This window comes from Vidua macroura, unplaced genomic scaffold (genome assembly GCF_024509145.1).
Source record: "Vidua macroura isolate BioBank_ID:100142 unplaced genomic scaffold, ASM2450914v1 whyUn_scaffold_192, whole genome shotgun sequence".
NCBI lineage: Eukaryota > Metazoa > Chordata > Aves > Passeriformes > Viduidae > Vidua > Vidua macroura.
This window is the reverse complement of record NW_026530576.1, coordinates 11,559-24,650: the sequence shown is the minus strand read 5'-3', so window position 1 is coordinate 24,650 and position 13,092 is coordinate 11,559. Positions and strand designations below refer to the sequence as shown.

Genomic DNA, 13,092 nt, shown 5'->3' with positions numbered 1-13,092 from the left:
TTCTCCTTCATTTTCCTGTCTTTTCTTCAATTTCCCTTCATTTTCCTTCCTTTTCCTGCCCTTCCTTCCCCTTCCCTCCTTTTCCCTTCCATTTCCCACCTTTCCCACCCTTTCTTCCTTTTCCCCACCCTTTCTTCCTCTTACCTCTCCTTCTCTCCCTTTTATTTTTCCTTCCTTTTCCCACCCTTTCTTCCCTTTTCCTTCTTTTCCCTCCTCTTACCTCTCCTTCCCTCCCTTTTCCGTTTTTCCCTTCCTTTTCCTCCTCTTTATTCCCCTCCCCTCCCCTTTCTTTCCTTTTCCTTCTTTTTCCCTCCCTTTCTTCCCTTTTCCTGCCTTTTCTTCCCTTTCCCTTCCTTTTCCTCCTCTCACCTCTCCTTCCCTCCCTTTTCCTTCTTCTTCCTCAATTTCCCGGCCTTTTCTTTCCTTTTCCTTATTTTTCCTGCTTTTTCCTTCTTTTTCTCAATTTCCTGCCCTTTCTTCCCTTTTCCTTCTTCTTCTTTCTGTTTCCTTTTCCCTCAGTTTCTTGCCCTTTATTCCCCTTTCCATTTTTCCTTATTTTTCCTTCTTTTTCCTCAATTTCCTGCCCCTTCTTCCCTTTTTCTTCCTTTTCCGCACTTTTCCTTCCTTTTCCTTCCTTTTCCTGCCTTTTCCTTCCTTTTCCTGCCTTTTCCTTCCTTTTCCTGCCTTTTCTTCTCATTCGCTCCCTTTTCCTTCCATTTCCTTCCTTTTCCTGACCTTTCTTCCCTTTTCCTTCTTTTCCCTCCTCTTACCTCTCCTTCCCTCCCTTTTCCTTTTTTCCCTTCCTTTTCCTCCTCTTTATTCCCGTCCCCTCCCCTTTCTTTCCTTTTCCTTCTTTTTCCCTCCCTTTCTTCCCTTCTCCTGCCTTTTCTTCCCTTTCCCTTCCTTTTCCTCCTCTCACCTCTCCTTCCCTCCCTTTTCCTTTTTCTTCCCCAATTTCCTGCCCTTTCTTCCCCTTCCCTCCCTTTTCCTTTTTTTCCCTTCTTTTTCATTCTTTTCCTGCCCTTTCTTCCCTTTTCCGTCTTTTTCCTTCTTTTTCCTTCTTTTTCCTTCTTTTCCACTCTTTTCTTTCTTCTTCCCTCCTTTTCCTGCCTTTTCTTCCTTTTTCCTTTTCTTACCTCTCCTTCCCTCCCCTTTCCTTAATTTTCCTTCCTTTTCCCTCCCTTTCTTCCATTTTCCTTCATTTTCCTTCCATTTCTTCCTTTTCCCTCCCTTTTCTTCCCTTTCCCCCCTTTTTCTTCACTTTTCCTGCCCTTCCCTTCCCTAAATCCCTTCCTGGATTCCCTAAATCCCTTCCAGGATTCCCTAAATCCCTTTCAGGATTCCCTAAATCCCTTTCCGGATTCCCTAAATCCCTTCCAGGATTCCCTAAATCCCTTTCAGGATTCCCTAAATCCCTTTCTGGATTCCCTAAATCCCTTTCTGGATTCCCTAAATCCCTTCCAGGATTCCCTAAATCCCTTTCTGGATTCCCTAAATCCCTTCCAGGATTCCCTAAATCCCTTTCTGGATTCCCTAAATCCCTTCCAGGATTCCCTAAATCCCTTTCTGGATTCCCTAAATCCCTTTCCGGATTCCCTAAATCCCTTCCAGGATTCCCTGGAATTTCCAAGGCACCGGGATTTATCCCGGGCCCATCCACAGCACCTACAGCTTTTCCAAGGAAACTCCCAAAGGGTTTTCCATCCCCCACCAATTCTGGGAACACCCCTATCCCATCATCCCATCATCCCATTATCCCATGATCCCATATCCTATCATCCTATCATCCCATCATCCCATTATCCCATCATCCCATCATCCCATTATCCCATCATCCCATCATCCCATATCCCATTTTCCCATCATCCCATCATCTCATCCTATCCTATTATCCCATCATCTCATTATCCCATCATCCCATATCCCAAATCCCATCATCCCATCATCCCATCATCCCATCATCCCATCATCCCATAACCCAAATCCCATTATCCCATCATCCCATCATCCCATCATCCCATCATCCCATAACCCAAATCCCATTATCCCATCATCCCATCATCCCATCATCCCATCATCCCATAACCCAAATCCCATTATCCCATTATCCCATCATCCCATCATCCCATATCCCAAATCCCGTCCTACCCTATTATCCCATCATCCCATCATCACATCATCCCATTATCCCATTATCCCATCATCCCATTATCCCATCATCCCATTATCCCATCATCCCATTATCCCAGTGGAAGATCGACATCTATGACCAGAAGGAGCGCATCTCCATTATCCCATTATCCCTCAATCCCAAAATCCCATTATCCTACCATCCTGTCACCCCAAATCCCATCCTATCCCATTATCCCATCATCCCATATCCCACCATCCCATCATCCCGTATCCCAAATCCCATCATCCCATTATCCAAGCGGAAGACCGACATCTAATACCAGAAGAAGCGCATCTCCATTATCCCATCATCCCACCATCCCAAAATCCCACAATCCCATCGTCCCATTATCTCATCATCCCATCATCCCATCATCCCATCATCCCATCATCCCATCATCCCAAAATCCCATCATCCCATTATCCCATTATCCCATCATCCCACAATCTCATAATCCCTGCAGAAGACCGACATCTACGACCAGAAGGAGAGCGTCTCCATTATCCCATTATCCCACCATCCCAAAATCCCACCATCCCACAATCCCATTATCCCACAATCCCAGTATCCCATCATCCCATCCCATTATCCCATCATCCCATCTTCCCATTATCCCATCATCATCCCATGGTCCCATCACCCCATCATCCCAAAATCCCATCATCCCATTTTCCCATCATCCCTAAATCTCTGCAGAAGATCGACGTCCACGACCAGAAGGAAGCATCTCCATTATCCCATTATCCCACAATCCCAAAATCCCAAAATCCCATCATCCCAAATCCCATCCTATCCCATTATCCCATCATCCTATATCCCACCATCCCATCATCCCATTATCCAAGCGGAAGATCGACATCTACGACTGGAAGGAGCGCATCTCCATTATCCCATCATCCCATCATCCCATTGTCCCATTATCCCATCATCCCACCATCCCACAATCCCAAAATCCCGTCATCCCAAAATCCCATCATCCCATCCTATCCCATCATCCCATATCCCATCCTATCCTATTATGCCATCATCCCATATCCCATCATCCCATTATTCCATATCCCAAATCCCATCCTATCCTATTATCCCATCATCCCATCATCCCATTATCCCATTATCCCATCATTCCATATCCCAAATCCCATCCTATCCTATTATGCCATCATCCCATCATCCCTGCAGAAGATCGACGTCCACGACCAGAAGGAGCGCGTCTCCATTATCCCAAAATCCCAGCATCCCATTTATCGCAGCATCCCACCATCCCAAAATCCCAGCATCCCACAATCCCGGGAATTCCCGGGAAGGAATTCCCAGCATCCCACGTGTGTTCCCAGGTGGAGAAGCTGGCCCGGATGCTGTTCCTGTGGAAGATCAACCAGAAGGAGCGCGTCTCCATTATCCCAAAATCCCATTATCCCAAAATCCCACCATCCCAAAATCCCCCAGTCCCATCATCCCACCATCCCACCATCCCACCATCCCACCAACCCACCATCCCACAATCCCAGGAAGGAATTCCCAGGAAAGAATTCCCAGCATCCCACGTGTGTTCCCAGGTGGAGAAGCTGCCCCGGACGCTGTTCCTGTGGAAGATCGACGTCCACGACCAGAAGGAGCGCGTCTCCATTATCCCAAAATCCCATTTATCCCAAAATCCCACCATCCCATTTATCCCAAAATCCCAGCATCCCACAATCCTGGGAATTCCCAGCATCCCACGTGTGTTCCCAGGTGGAGAAGCTGGCGCGGACGCTATTCCTGTGGAAGATCGACGTCCACGACCAGAAGGAGCGCGTCTCCATCATCCCAAATTCCCACCATCCCATTTATCCCACCATCCCAAAATCCCACAATCCCAGCATCCCACCATCCCACAATCCTGGGAATTCCCAGCATCCCACGTGTGTTCCCCGATGGAGAAGCTGGCGCGGACGCTGTTCCTGTGGAAGATCGACGTCCACGACCAGAAGGAGCGCGTCTCCATTACCCCAAAATCCCATTTATCCCATTATCCCACCATCCCCAAATCCCAAAATCCCATCATCCCACCATTCCACCATCCCGGGAAGGAATTCCCAGCATCCCACGTGTGTTCCCAGGTGGAGAAGCTGGCGTGGACGCTGCTCCTGTGGAAGATCGACGTCCACGACCAGAAGGAGCGCGTCTCCATTATCCCAAAATCCCACCATCCCAAAATCCCATTTATCCCAAAATCCCACCATCCCATTTATCCCACCATCCCACAATCCTGGGAATTCCCAGCATCCCACGTGTGTTCCCAGGTGGAGAAGCTGGCGCGGACGCTGTTCCTGTGGAAGATCGACGTCCACGACCAGAAGGAGCGCGTCTCCATCATCCCAAAATCCCAAAATCCCACCATCCCATTTATCCCACCATCCCACAATCCTGGGAATTCCCAGCATCCCACGTGTGTTCCCAGGTGGAGAAGCTGGCGCGGACGCTGTTCCTGTGGAAGATCGACGTCCACGACCAGAAGGAGCGCGTCTCCGAGATGCGCCGCTGGAACGAGGCCCTGGTGGCCAACATGCTGCCCGAGCACGTGGCCCGCCACTTCCTGGGCTCCAAAAAGCGGGATGAGGTCGGTATTCCCGCTTTTCCGGGCGCTTCCCGTGTTTTCCGGGCGGTTCCCGCATTCCCGGAGTTCTTCGGATGGGGTCCGTGGAGTTTCAATCCCGTCCCATTCCAACCCCGGTCGCAGGTGGCTCCAAGCTTTCTTGGACATTCCCAGGGAATCTCCGGGAATTCCAGCCCAGCTGGGAATTTTTTCCCAAATTCCTCCCCTTTTCCCAGGAAATTCCTTCCATTCCCAGCTCTCCCAGCCTGGGATTGGATCCATCCCCATCCTGACTCCTCTCTGGGAAGGAATTTTGGGAATTCCGTGGGAACTGGGGACACCAGGGAGGGTCTCCCTTCGCTTTTCTATCCCCAAAAATCCCATAAAAACCCCTCGGGATGGATCCTGAGCGTCCTGGATCCCGGAATCCCGGAATTGTTTGGGATGGGATCCGTGGAGCTCCAGTCCCACCCCAATCCCACCACGCGATCCGAGGGTTCTCCAATCCCATCCCAATCCCACCACGCGATCCGAGGGTTCTCCAATCCCATCCCAATCCCACCACGCGATCCAAGGGTTCTCCAACCTTTCCTTGGACACTCTCAACACCATCCCAAAAATCCAATAACCAATCATTAATGATCAATGACCAATGACCAATAACCGATAACGCCGCGCTCCGGGGCCGCCTTCCCGTCACTCCTCGTGGGGGCGCGGAATTCCCGGAATTCCCAGGAGCTGTACAGCCAATCGTACGAGGAGATCGGGGTGATGTTCGCCTCGCTGCCCAAAATCCCATAAATCCCCAAAAATCCCATAAAAATCCCTCGGGATGGATCCTGAGTGTCCTGGATCCCGGAATCCCAGAATGGTTTGGGATGGGATCCGTGGACCTCCAATCCCATCGCATTCCCACCTCACGATCCAAGGGTTCTCCAATCCCACCACACAATCCAAAGGTTCTCCAATCCCATCCCAATCCCACCACACGATCCAAGGGTTCTCCAATCCCATCCCAATCCCACCACACCATCCAAGGGTTCTCCAATCCCACCCCAATCCCACCACACGATCCAAGAGTTCTCCAACCTTTCCTTGGACACTCTCAATGCCATCCCAAAAATCCAATAACCAATCATTAACGATCAACGACCAATGACCAATGACCAATAACCGATAACGCCGCGCTCCGGGGGCGCCTTCCCGTCACTCCTCGTGGGGGCGCGGAATTCCCGGAATTCCCAGGAGCTGTACAGCCAATCGTACGAGGAGATCGGGGTGATGTTCGCCTCGCTGCCCAACTTTGCCGATTTCTACACCGAGGAGAGCATCAACAACGGCGGCATCGAGTGCCTGCGCTTCCTCAACGAGATCATCTCCGACTTCGACGCGGTGAGCCAGCGGAATTCCGCGCCGGGAATCGCGGGGAATGAATGTCCGCGTGGGGATCTCGGGGAAGAAATGTCCAGGTGGGATCAGACTGGGAATAACTGGGAATGTCCAGGTGGGATCACGGTGGGAGTGATGGGAACGTCCAGGTGGGATCACGGTGGGAATCACGGGAATGTCCAGGTGGGAATCGCTGGGAATAAATATCCAGATGGGATCACGGTGGGAATAATTGGGAACATCCAGGTGGATCACACTGGGAATCACAGGAACATCCAGGTGGGATCAGTCTGGGAATCAGAGAGAACATCCAGGTGTGATCACACTGGGAATCAGAGAGAACATCCAGGTGGGATCACACTGGGAATCAGAGAGAACATCCAGGTGGGATCACACTGGGAATCACGGGAACATCCAGGTGGGATCAGACTGGGAATCACGGGAACATCCAGGTGGGATCAGTCTGGGAATCAGAGAGAACATCCAGGTGTGATCACATTGGGAATCAGAGAGAACATCCAGGTGGGATCACACTGGGAATCACGGGAATATCCAGGTGGGATCAAACTGGGAATCAGGGAGAACATCCAGGTGGGATCACAGTGGGAATCATGGGAATGTCCAAGTGGGACAGGGAACATCCAGGTGTGATCACACTGGGAATCACAGGAACATCCAGGTGGGATCAGACTGGGAATCACAGGAACATCCAGGTGGGATCACACTGGGAATCAGGGGAACATCTAGGTGGGATCACACTGGGAATCACGGGAACATCCAGGTGGGATCCCACTGGGAATCAGAGAGAACATCCAGGTGGGATCCCACTGGGAATCAGGGGAACATCCAGGTGGGATCACAGTGGGAATCAGAGAGAACATCCAGGTGGGATGAGGAACATCCAGGTGGGATCATGGTGGGAATCAGGGGAACATCCAGGTGGGATCCCACTGGGAATCACGGGAACATCCAGGTGGGATCAGACTGGGAATCAGAGAGAACATCCAGGTGGGACGAGGAACATCCAGGTGGGATCATGGTGGGAATCAGGGGAACATCCAGGTGGGATCAGAGTGGGAATCACAGGAACATCCAGGTGTGATCACACTGGGAATCAGGGGAACATCCAGGTGGGATCACAGTGGGAATCAGGGAGAACATCCAGGTGGGATCTGTCTGGGAATCACGGGAACATCCAGGTGGGATCACACTGGGAATGACAGGAACATCCAGGTGGGATCACATTGGGAATCAGAGAGAACATCCAGGTGGGATCACATTGGGAATCAGGGAGAACATCCAGGTGGGATCACATTGGGAATCAGAGAGAACATCCAGGTTGGATCCCACTGGGAATCAGGGAGAACATCCAGGTGTGATCACACTGGGAATCAGGGGAACATCCAGGTGGGATCACACTGGGAATCACGGGAATATCCAGGTGTGATCAAACTGGGAATCAGGGGAATATCCAGGTGGGATCACACTGGGAATCACGGGAACATCCAGGTGGGATCAGTCTGGGAATCAGAGAGAACATCCAGGTGTGATCACATTGGGAATCAGAGAGAACATCCAGGTGGGATCACACTGGGAATCACGGGAATATCCAGGTGGGATCAAACTGGGAATCAGGGAGAACATCCAGGTGGGATCACACTGGGAATCACGGGAATATCCAGGTGTGATCAAACTGGGAATCAGGGGAATATCCAGGTGGGATCACACTGGGAATCACGGGAACATCCAGGTGGGATCAGTCTGGGAATCAGAGAGAACATCCAGGTGTGATCACATTGGGAATCAGAGAGAACATCCAGGTGGGATCACACTGGGAATCACGGGAATATCCAGGTGGGATCAAACTGGGAATCAGGGAGAACATCCAGGTGGGATCACAGTGGGAATCATGGGAATGTCCAAGTGGGACAGGGAACATCCAGGTGGGATCAGACTGGGAATCAGGGAGAGCATCCAGGTGGGATCAGACTGGGAATCACAGGAACATCCAGGTGGATCACACTGGGAATCAGGAGAACATCCAGGTGTGATCACACTGGGAATCAGGGAGAACATCCAGGTGGGATCATACTGGGAATCAGGGAGAACATCCAAGTGGGATCACACTGGGAATCAGGGAGAACATCCAAGTGGGATCCCACTGGGAATCAGGGAGAACATCCAGGTGGGATCACACTGGGAATCAGGGGAACATCCAGGTGGGATCACACTAGGAATCGTGGGAACATCCAGGTGGGATCCCACTGGGAATCACGGTAACATCCAGGTGGGATCAGACTGGGAATCACAGGAACGTCCAGGTGGGATCATACTGGGAATCAGGGAGAACATCCAGGTGTGATCACATTGGGAATCAGGGAGAACATCCAGGTGGGATCAGACTGGGAATCAGGGAGAACATCCAGGTGGGACAAGGAACATCCAGGTGGGATCCCACTGGGAATCAGGGAGAGCATCCAGGTGGGACGAGGAACATCCAGGTGGGATCCCTGGGACCCACCGGGACATTCCCATCGTGCGATCCCGGGTTTTGCGTGGCTGCACAGCTGCTGGACGAGCCCCAGTTCCGCTGCATCACCAAGATCAAGACCATCGGCAGCACCTACATGGCCGCCTCCGGAGTGACGCCCGACGCCGGCGCCAACGGATTCGGAGCCAAGGTCAGCCCGGGATCCGGCCTTGGGACACCCCTGGGGACGTTGGGATCGGTCCCTTCCTCCTTGTCCCCATCCTTGGCTCCCATCCCCATGTCCCAGCTCTGTGTCCCAACCATGTCCCATGTCCCATCTCCATGCCCCATCTCCATGTCCGATCCCTGTGTCCCCAGTCCATGTCCCATTCCAATGTCCCATGTCCCATCTCCCTGTCCCATCTCCATCTCCCATCTCCATATCTGTGTCCCATCTCCTATCTCCACATCCCACCCCCATGCCCCATCTCCATGTCCCATCCCTGTGTCCCCTATCCATGTCCCATCACTATCCCATCTCCACGTCCCATCATCTCCATGTCCCATTCCTGTCCCATCCCAATGCCCCATCTCCCATCTCCATATCTGTGTCCCATCTCCTATCTCCACATCCCATCTCCATGTCTCATCTCCATGTCCCGTCCCTGTGTCCCATCTCCATGTCCCATTCCTGTCCCGTCTCCACGTCCCATCATCTCCATGTCCCATTCCTGTCCCATCTCCATGTCCCATCCCAATGCCCCATGTCCCGTCCCCATGTCCCATCTCCATGTCCCATCTCCGTGTCCCCGTCCCCATGTCCCATCTCCATGTCCCATCTCCGTGTCCCCATCCCCATGTCCCATCTCCATGCACCATCTCCATGTCCGATCCCTGTGTCCCCAATCCATGTCCCATCCCAATGTCCCATCTCCGTTCCATCTCTGTGTCCCATCTCCATGTCCCATCATCTCCATGTCCCATCTCCATGTCCCACCACCTCCATCCCTCATGTCCATGTCCCACCATCTCCATCCCTCATCTCTATGTCCCAACATCTCCATGTCTTATCTCCATGTCCCATCCCCATCTCCATCCCCATCTTCCATCTCCATGTCCCATCCCCATCTCCATCTCCATCTTCCATCTCCATGCCCCACCATCCCCACGCCCCATCCCCTCGTCCCATCTCCACCTCCACGTCCCGTCTCCCATCCCGCTGTCCCGTTTCCCGATTCCCGCCGCCCGGGACCTCCGGGAAGAGCCGTTCCGGGGCCGATTCCCGGGATTTCCGCGCAGAAGGAGCCGCGCTCGGAGAAGGAGCGCTGGCAGCACCTGGCCGACCTGGCCGACTTCGCGCTGGCCATGAAGGTGACGCTGATGAACATCAACTACCAGTCCTTCAACAACTTCATGCTGCGCATAGGCAAGTCCGGGAAGGTCGGGAATTCCGGGAATTCCGGGCCGTTCCCGGCGTTATCCGTGCCTGTCCCGGGCAGGGATGAACAAGGGGGCGGTGCTGGCCGGCGTCATCGGGGCGCGCAAGCCCCACTACGACATCTGGGGCAACACGGTCAACGTGGCCAGCAGGATGGAGTCCACCGGAGTCATGGGCAACATCCAGGTGGGGAACGACCTCAGGAACGTCCCGGGTGGGATCGCAGCGGGAATCGTGGGAATTTCCGGGTGGGATCGCAGTGGGGATCTCTTTGGAACGTCCAGGTGGGATTATGGGGAACGTCCAGAGGAGACTACCCCAGGAATCTTGGGAATATCCAGGTGGGATCATGGGGAACGTCCAGGTGGGATCATGGGGAACGTCCACGTGGGATCATGGGAAACATCCAGGTGGGATCATGGGGAACGTCCAGAGGAGACCACCCCAGGAATCTTGGGAATATCCAGGTGGGATCATGGGGAATGTCCAGGTGGGGACATGCTGGGAATGACCTCGGGAACGTCCCAGGTGGGATCGCAGCGGGAATCGTGGGAATATCCAGGTGGGATCATGGGGAACGTCCAGGTGGGATCACCCCAGGAATCTTAGGAATATCCAGGTGGGATCACCCCAGGAATCTGAGTGAGATGGGGAATGTCCAGGTGGGATCATGGGGAACATCCAGGTGAGATCACCCCGGGAGTCTTGGGAATATCCAAGTGGGATCATGGGAAACGTCCACGTGGGATCATGGGGAACATCCAGAGGAGACCACCCCAGGAATCTTGGGAATATCCAGGTGGGATCAGAGTGGGGATATTGGGAATATCCAGGTGGGATCATGGGGAATGTCCAGGTGGGGACATGCTGGGAATGACCTCGGGAACGTCCCAGGTGGGATCGCAGTGGGAATCGTGGGAATATCCAGGTGGGATCATGGGGAACGTCCAGGTGAGATCACACCAGGAATGTTAGGAATATCCAAGTGGGATCATGGGGAACATCCAGGTGAGATCACACCAGGAATCTTGGGAATATCCAGGTGGGATCATGGGGAACATCCAGGTGGGATCACACCAGGAATCTTGGGAATATCCAGGAGGGATCATGGGGAACGTCCAGGTGGGATCATGGGGAACATCCAGGTGAGATCACCTCGGGAATCTTGGGAATATCCAGGTGGGATGGGGAATGTCCAGGTGAGATCAGACCAAGAATCTTGGGAATATCCAGGTGGGATCACCCTGGGAATCTTGGGAATATCCAGGTGGGATGGGGAACATCCAGGTGGGATCATGGGGAACATCCAGAGGAGACCACCCCGGGAATCTTGGGAATATCCAGGAGGGATCATGGGGAATGTCCAGGTGGGATCATGGGGAACGTCCAGAGGAGACCACTCCAGAAATCTTGGGAATATCCAGGTGGGATGATGGGGAATGACCAGAGGAAACCACTCCAGGAATTTTGGGAATATCCAGGTGGGATCATGGGGAACATCCAGGTGGGATCAGACCAAGAATCTTGGGAATGTCCAGGTGGGATCATCCCAGGAATCCTGGGAATATCTGAGTGGGATGGGGAACATCCAGGTGGGATCAGATCAGGAATCTTGGGAACGTCCCAGTGGGATCATGGGGAACGTCCAGGTGGGATCAGACCAAGAATCTTGGGAATGTCCAGGTGGGATCACCCTGGGAATCTGGGAATATCTGGGTGGGATCACAGTGGGGATCTTGGGAATATCCAGGTGGGATCACCCCAGGAATCTTGGGAATATCCAGGTGGGATCACCCCAGGAATCTTGGGAACATCCAGGTGGGATCACACCAGGGGTTTCACTGGGAATTCAGGACTCCAGGAAGGGTCTCCCTTCGCTTTTCTATCCCCAAAAATTCCATAAAAATCCCTCGGGATGGATCCTGAACGTCCTTGATCCCAGAATCCCGGAATGGTTTGGGATGGGATCCATGGATCTCCAATCCCATCCCATTCCCACCCCACCATCCTGGGATTTCCCAACCTTTCCTCGGACACTCCCAGCGATTCTCTGGGAATTCCCCACCCTCCCAGCAATTTCCCCTCCGTCCTCGGAATTTCCCATCCCCATCTGGATCCCGTTTCTCCCGAGCTCGCTCTTCCCGCTTTTCCCACCTCCCCGTTTCCCGGGGAACCTTCCCAGATTCCCGCTTTTCCGGCGCAGGTGGTGGAGGAGACGCAGCAGATCCTGAAGGAATACGGATTCCGCTTCGTCCGCCGCGGCGCCGTCTACGTCAAGGGCAAAGGGGAGCTCCTGACCTTTTTCCTGAAGGGCCGCGAAAAACCGGGATCGTTCCTCGGATCCGCCGCCGTCCCCCTGCCCCACCAGGTGCTGGAGAATTCCTGAGGATTCCTCGGGAATACCCAACCGGGATCCGGATCCCGATCCCTCGGCACGGCCCCTTCCCGGAGGTTTTTTGGCGGTTTTTTTGGGGTTTTTTTTTGGGGTTTTATTCCGTGGAAAAGAGGGAAAGGCGGATCCGCTTTTTTTCCCGGGATTTTCCCCGCCGCGGGAATTCCGGACTTGGAGCGGCGGCGGCGGCAATTCCAGGAGATCCAAACTCAGGGATGGTTGGGAAGACTCCGCGTCTCTTCCGCGCGCCGGCGGCGGGAGCGAATCCGGGATTTTCCCGAAAATTCCTCCCGGATTCGAGAGCTCGGGTCCGGCTTGGATTTGGGGAAGGACGGGAGTTGTGTATTCCAGATCCATAAATTTTATCGGAGAACAGATGGGTTTTTATTTGTGCCCCGCGGCCGGGATCGGGATTGGGACCGGGATTGGGATCACAATCAGGATTGGGATCGGGATGAAGACTGGGATTGGGATTAGAAACGGGATTGGGATCAGGATTGGAATTCAAATCAGGATTGGGATCAGGATCAAGACTGGGATTGGGATCACAATCAGGATTGGGATTGGGATTAGAAACGGGATTGGGATAGGATTGGGATCAGAATCAAGATTGGGACTGGGATCACAATCAGGATTGGGATTGGAATCGAGATTG

At 53.1% G+C, this 13,092-nt stretch overlaps 2 protein-coding genes across 12 annotated transcripts in view; both read left to right on the top strand.

The window, feature by feature from the left end:
* ADCY3 (adenylate cyclase 3) overlaps positions 1–12,812 on the top strand; it is a 55,239-nt gene extending 42,427 nt beyond the window's left edge. The window contains exons 15-20 of the mRNA XM_053969404.1: positions 4,614–4,772; positions 5,994–6,140; positions 8,705–8,818; positions 9,907–10,033; positions 10,107–10,231; positions 12,249–12,812. Coding sequence (XP_053825379.1) covers positions 4,614–4,772; positions 5,994–6,140; positions 8,705–8,818; positions 9,907–10,033; positions 10,107–10,231; positions 12,249–12,431 — 855 coding nt within the window. The 3' untranslated portion in view covers positions 12,432–12,812. The remainder of the gene's footprint in view (positions 1–4,613; positions 4,773–5,993; positions 6,141–8,704; positions 8,819–9,906; positions 10,034–10,106; positions 10,232–12,248) is intronic.
* LOC128802826 (uncharacterized) lies at positions 6,150–8,690 on the top strand. 11 transcript variants are annotated; one of them, XM_053969400.1, is made up of 11 exons: positions 6,150–6,451; positions 6,522–6,624; positions 6,660–6,728; positions 6,817–6,987; positions 7,043–7,278; positions 7,502–7,681; positions 7,717–7,785; positions 7,854–7,922; positions 7,958–8,080; positions 8,116–8,149; positions 8,494–8,690. In XM_053969400.1, exons 1-11 carry the CDS (start codon positions 6,210–6,212, stop codon positions 8,497–8,499), a joined length of 1,302 nt encoding a protein of 433 aa, XP_053825375.1. In that variant the 5' UTR covers positions 6,150–6,209; the 3' UTR covers positions 8,500–8,690. The 11 variants fall into 11 exon arrangements, 5 of the variants coding, with proteins under 5 accessions (XP_053825375.1, XP_053825376.1, XP_053825374.1 ...); XM_053969401.1 differs by lacking the exon at positions 8,494–8,690 and adding an exon at positions 8,183–8,217; XR_008435582.1 differs by lacking the exons at positions 7,854–7,922; positions 7,958–8,080 and adding an exon at positions 8,323–8,356 and having other exon boundaries at positions 7,717–7,853; positions 8,081–8,149.
* Positions 12,813–13,092: the final 280 nt, after the last annotated feature.

Bases quoted from the DNA above. Each gene is read 5' to 3' on its own strand.
- LOC128802826 (XM_053969399.1), top strand. From the start codon at position 6,210: ATGTCCAGGTGGGATCAGACTGGGAATAACTGGGAATGTCCAGGTGGG. The intron at 7,682-7,716 runs GTGTGATCACAT...GAGAACATCCAG, and splicing joins GAATCAGAGAGAACATCCAG to GTGGGATCACACTGGGAATC. The intron at 8,150-8,424 runs GTGGATCACACT...GGTAACATCCAG, and splicing joins GGAATCACAGGAACATCCAG to GTGGGATCAGACTGGGAATC.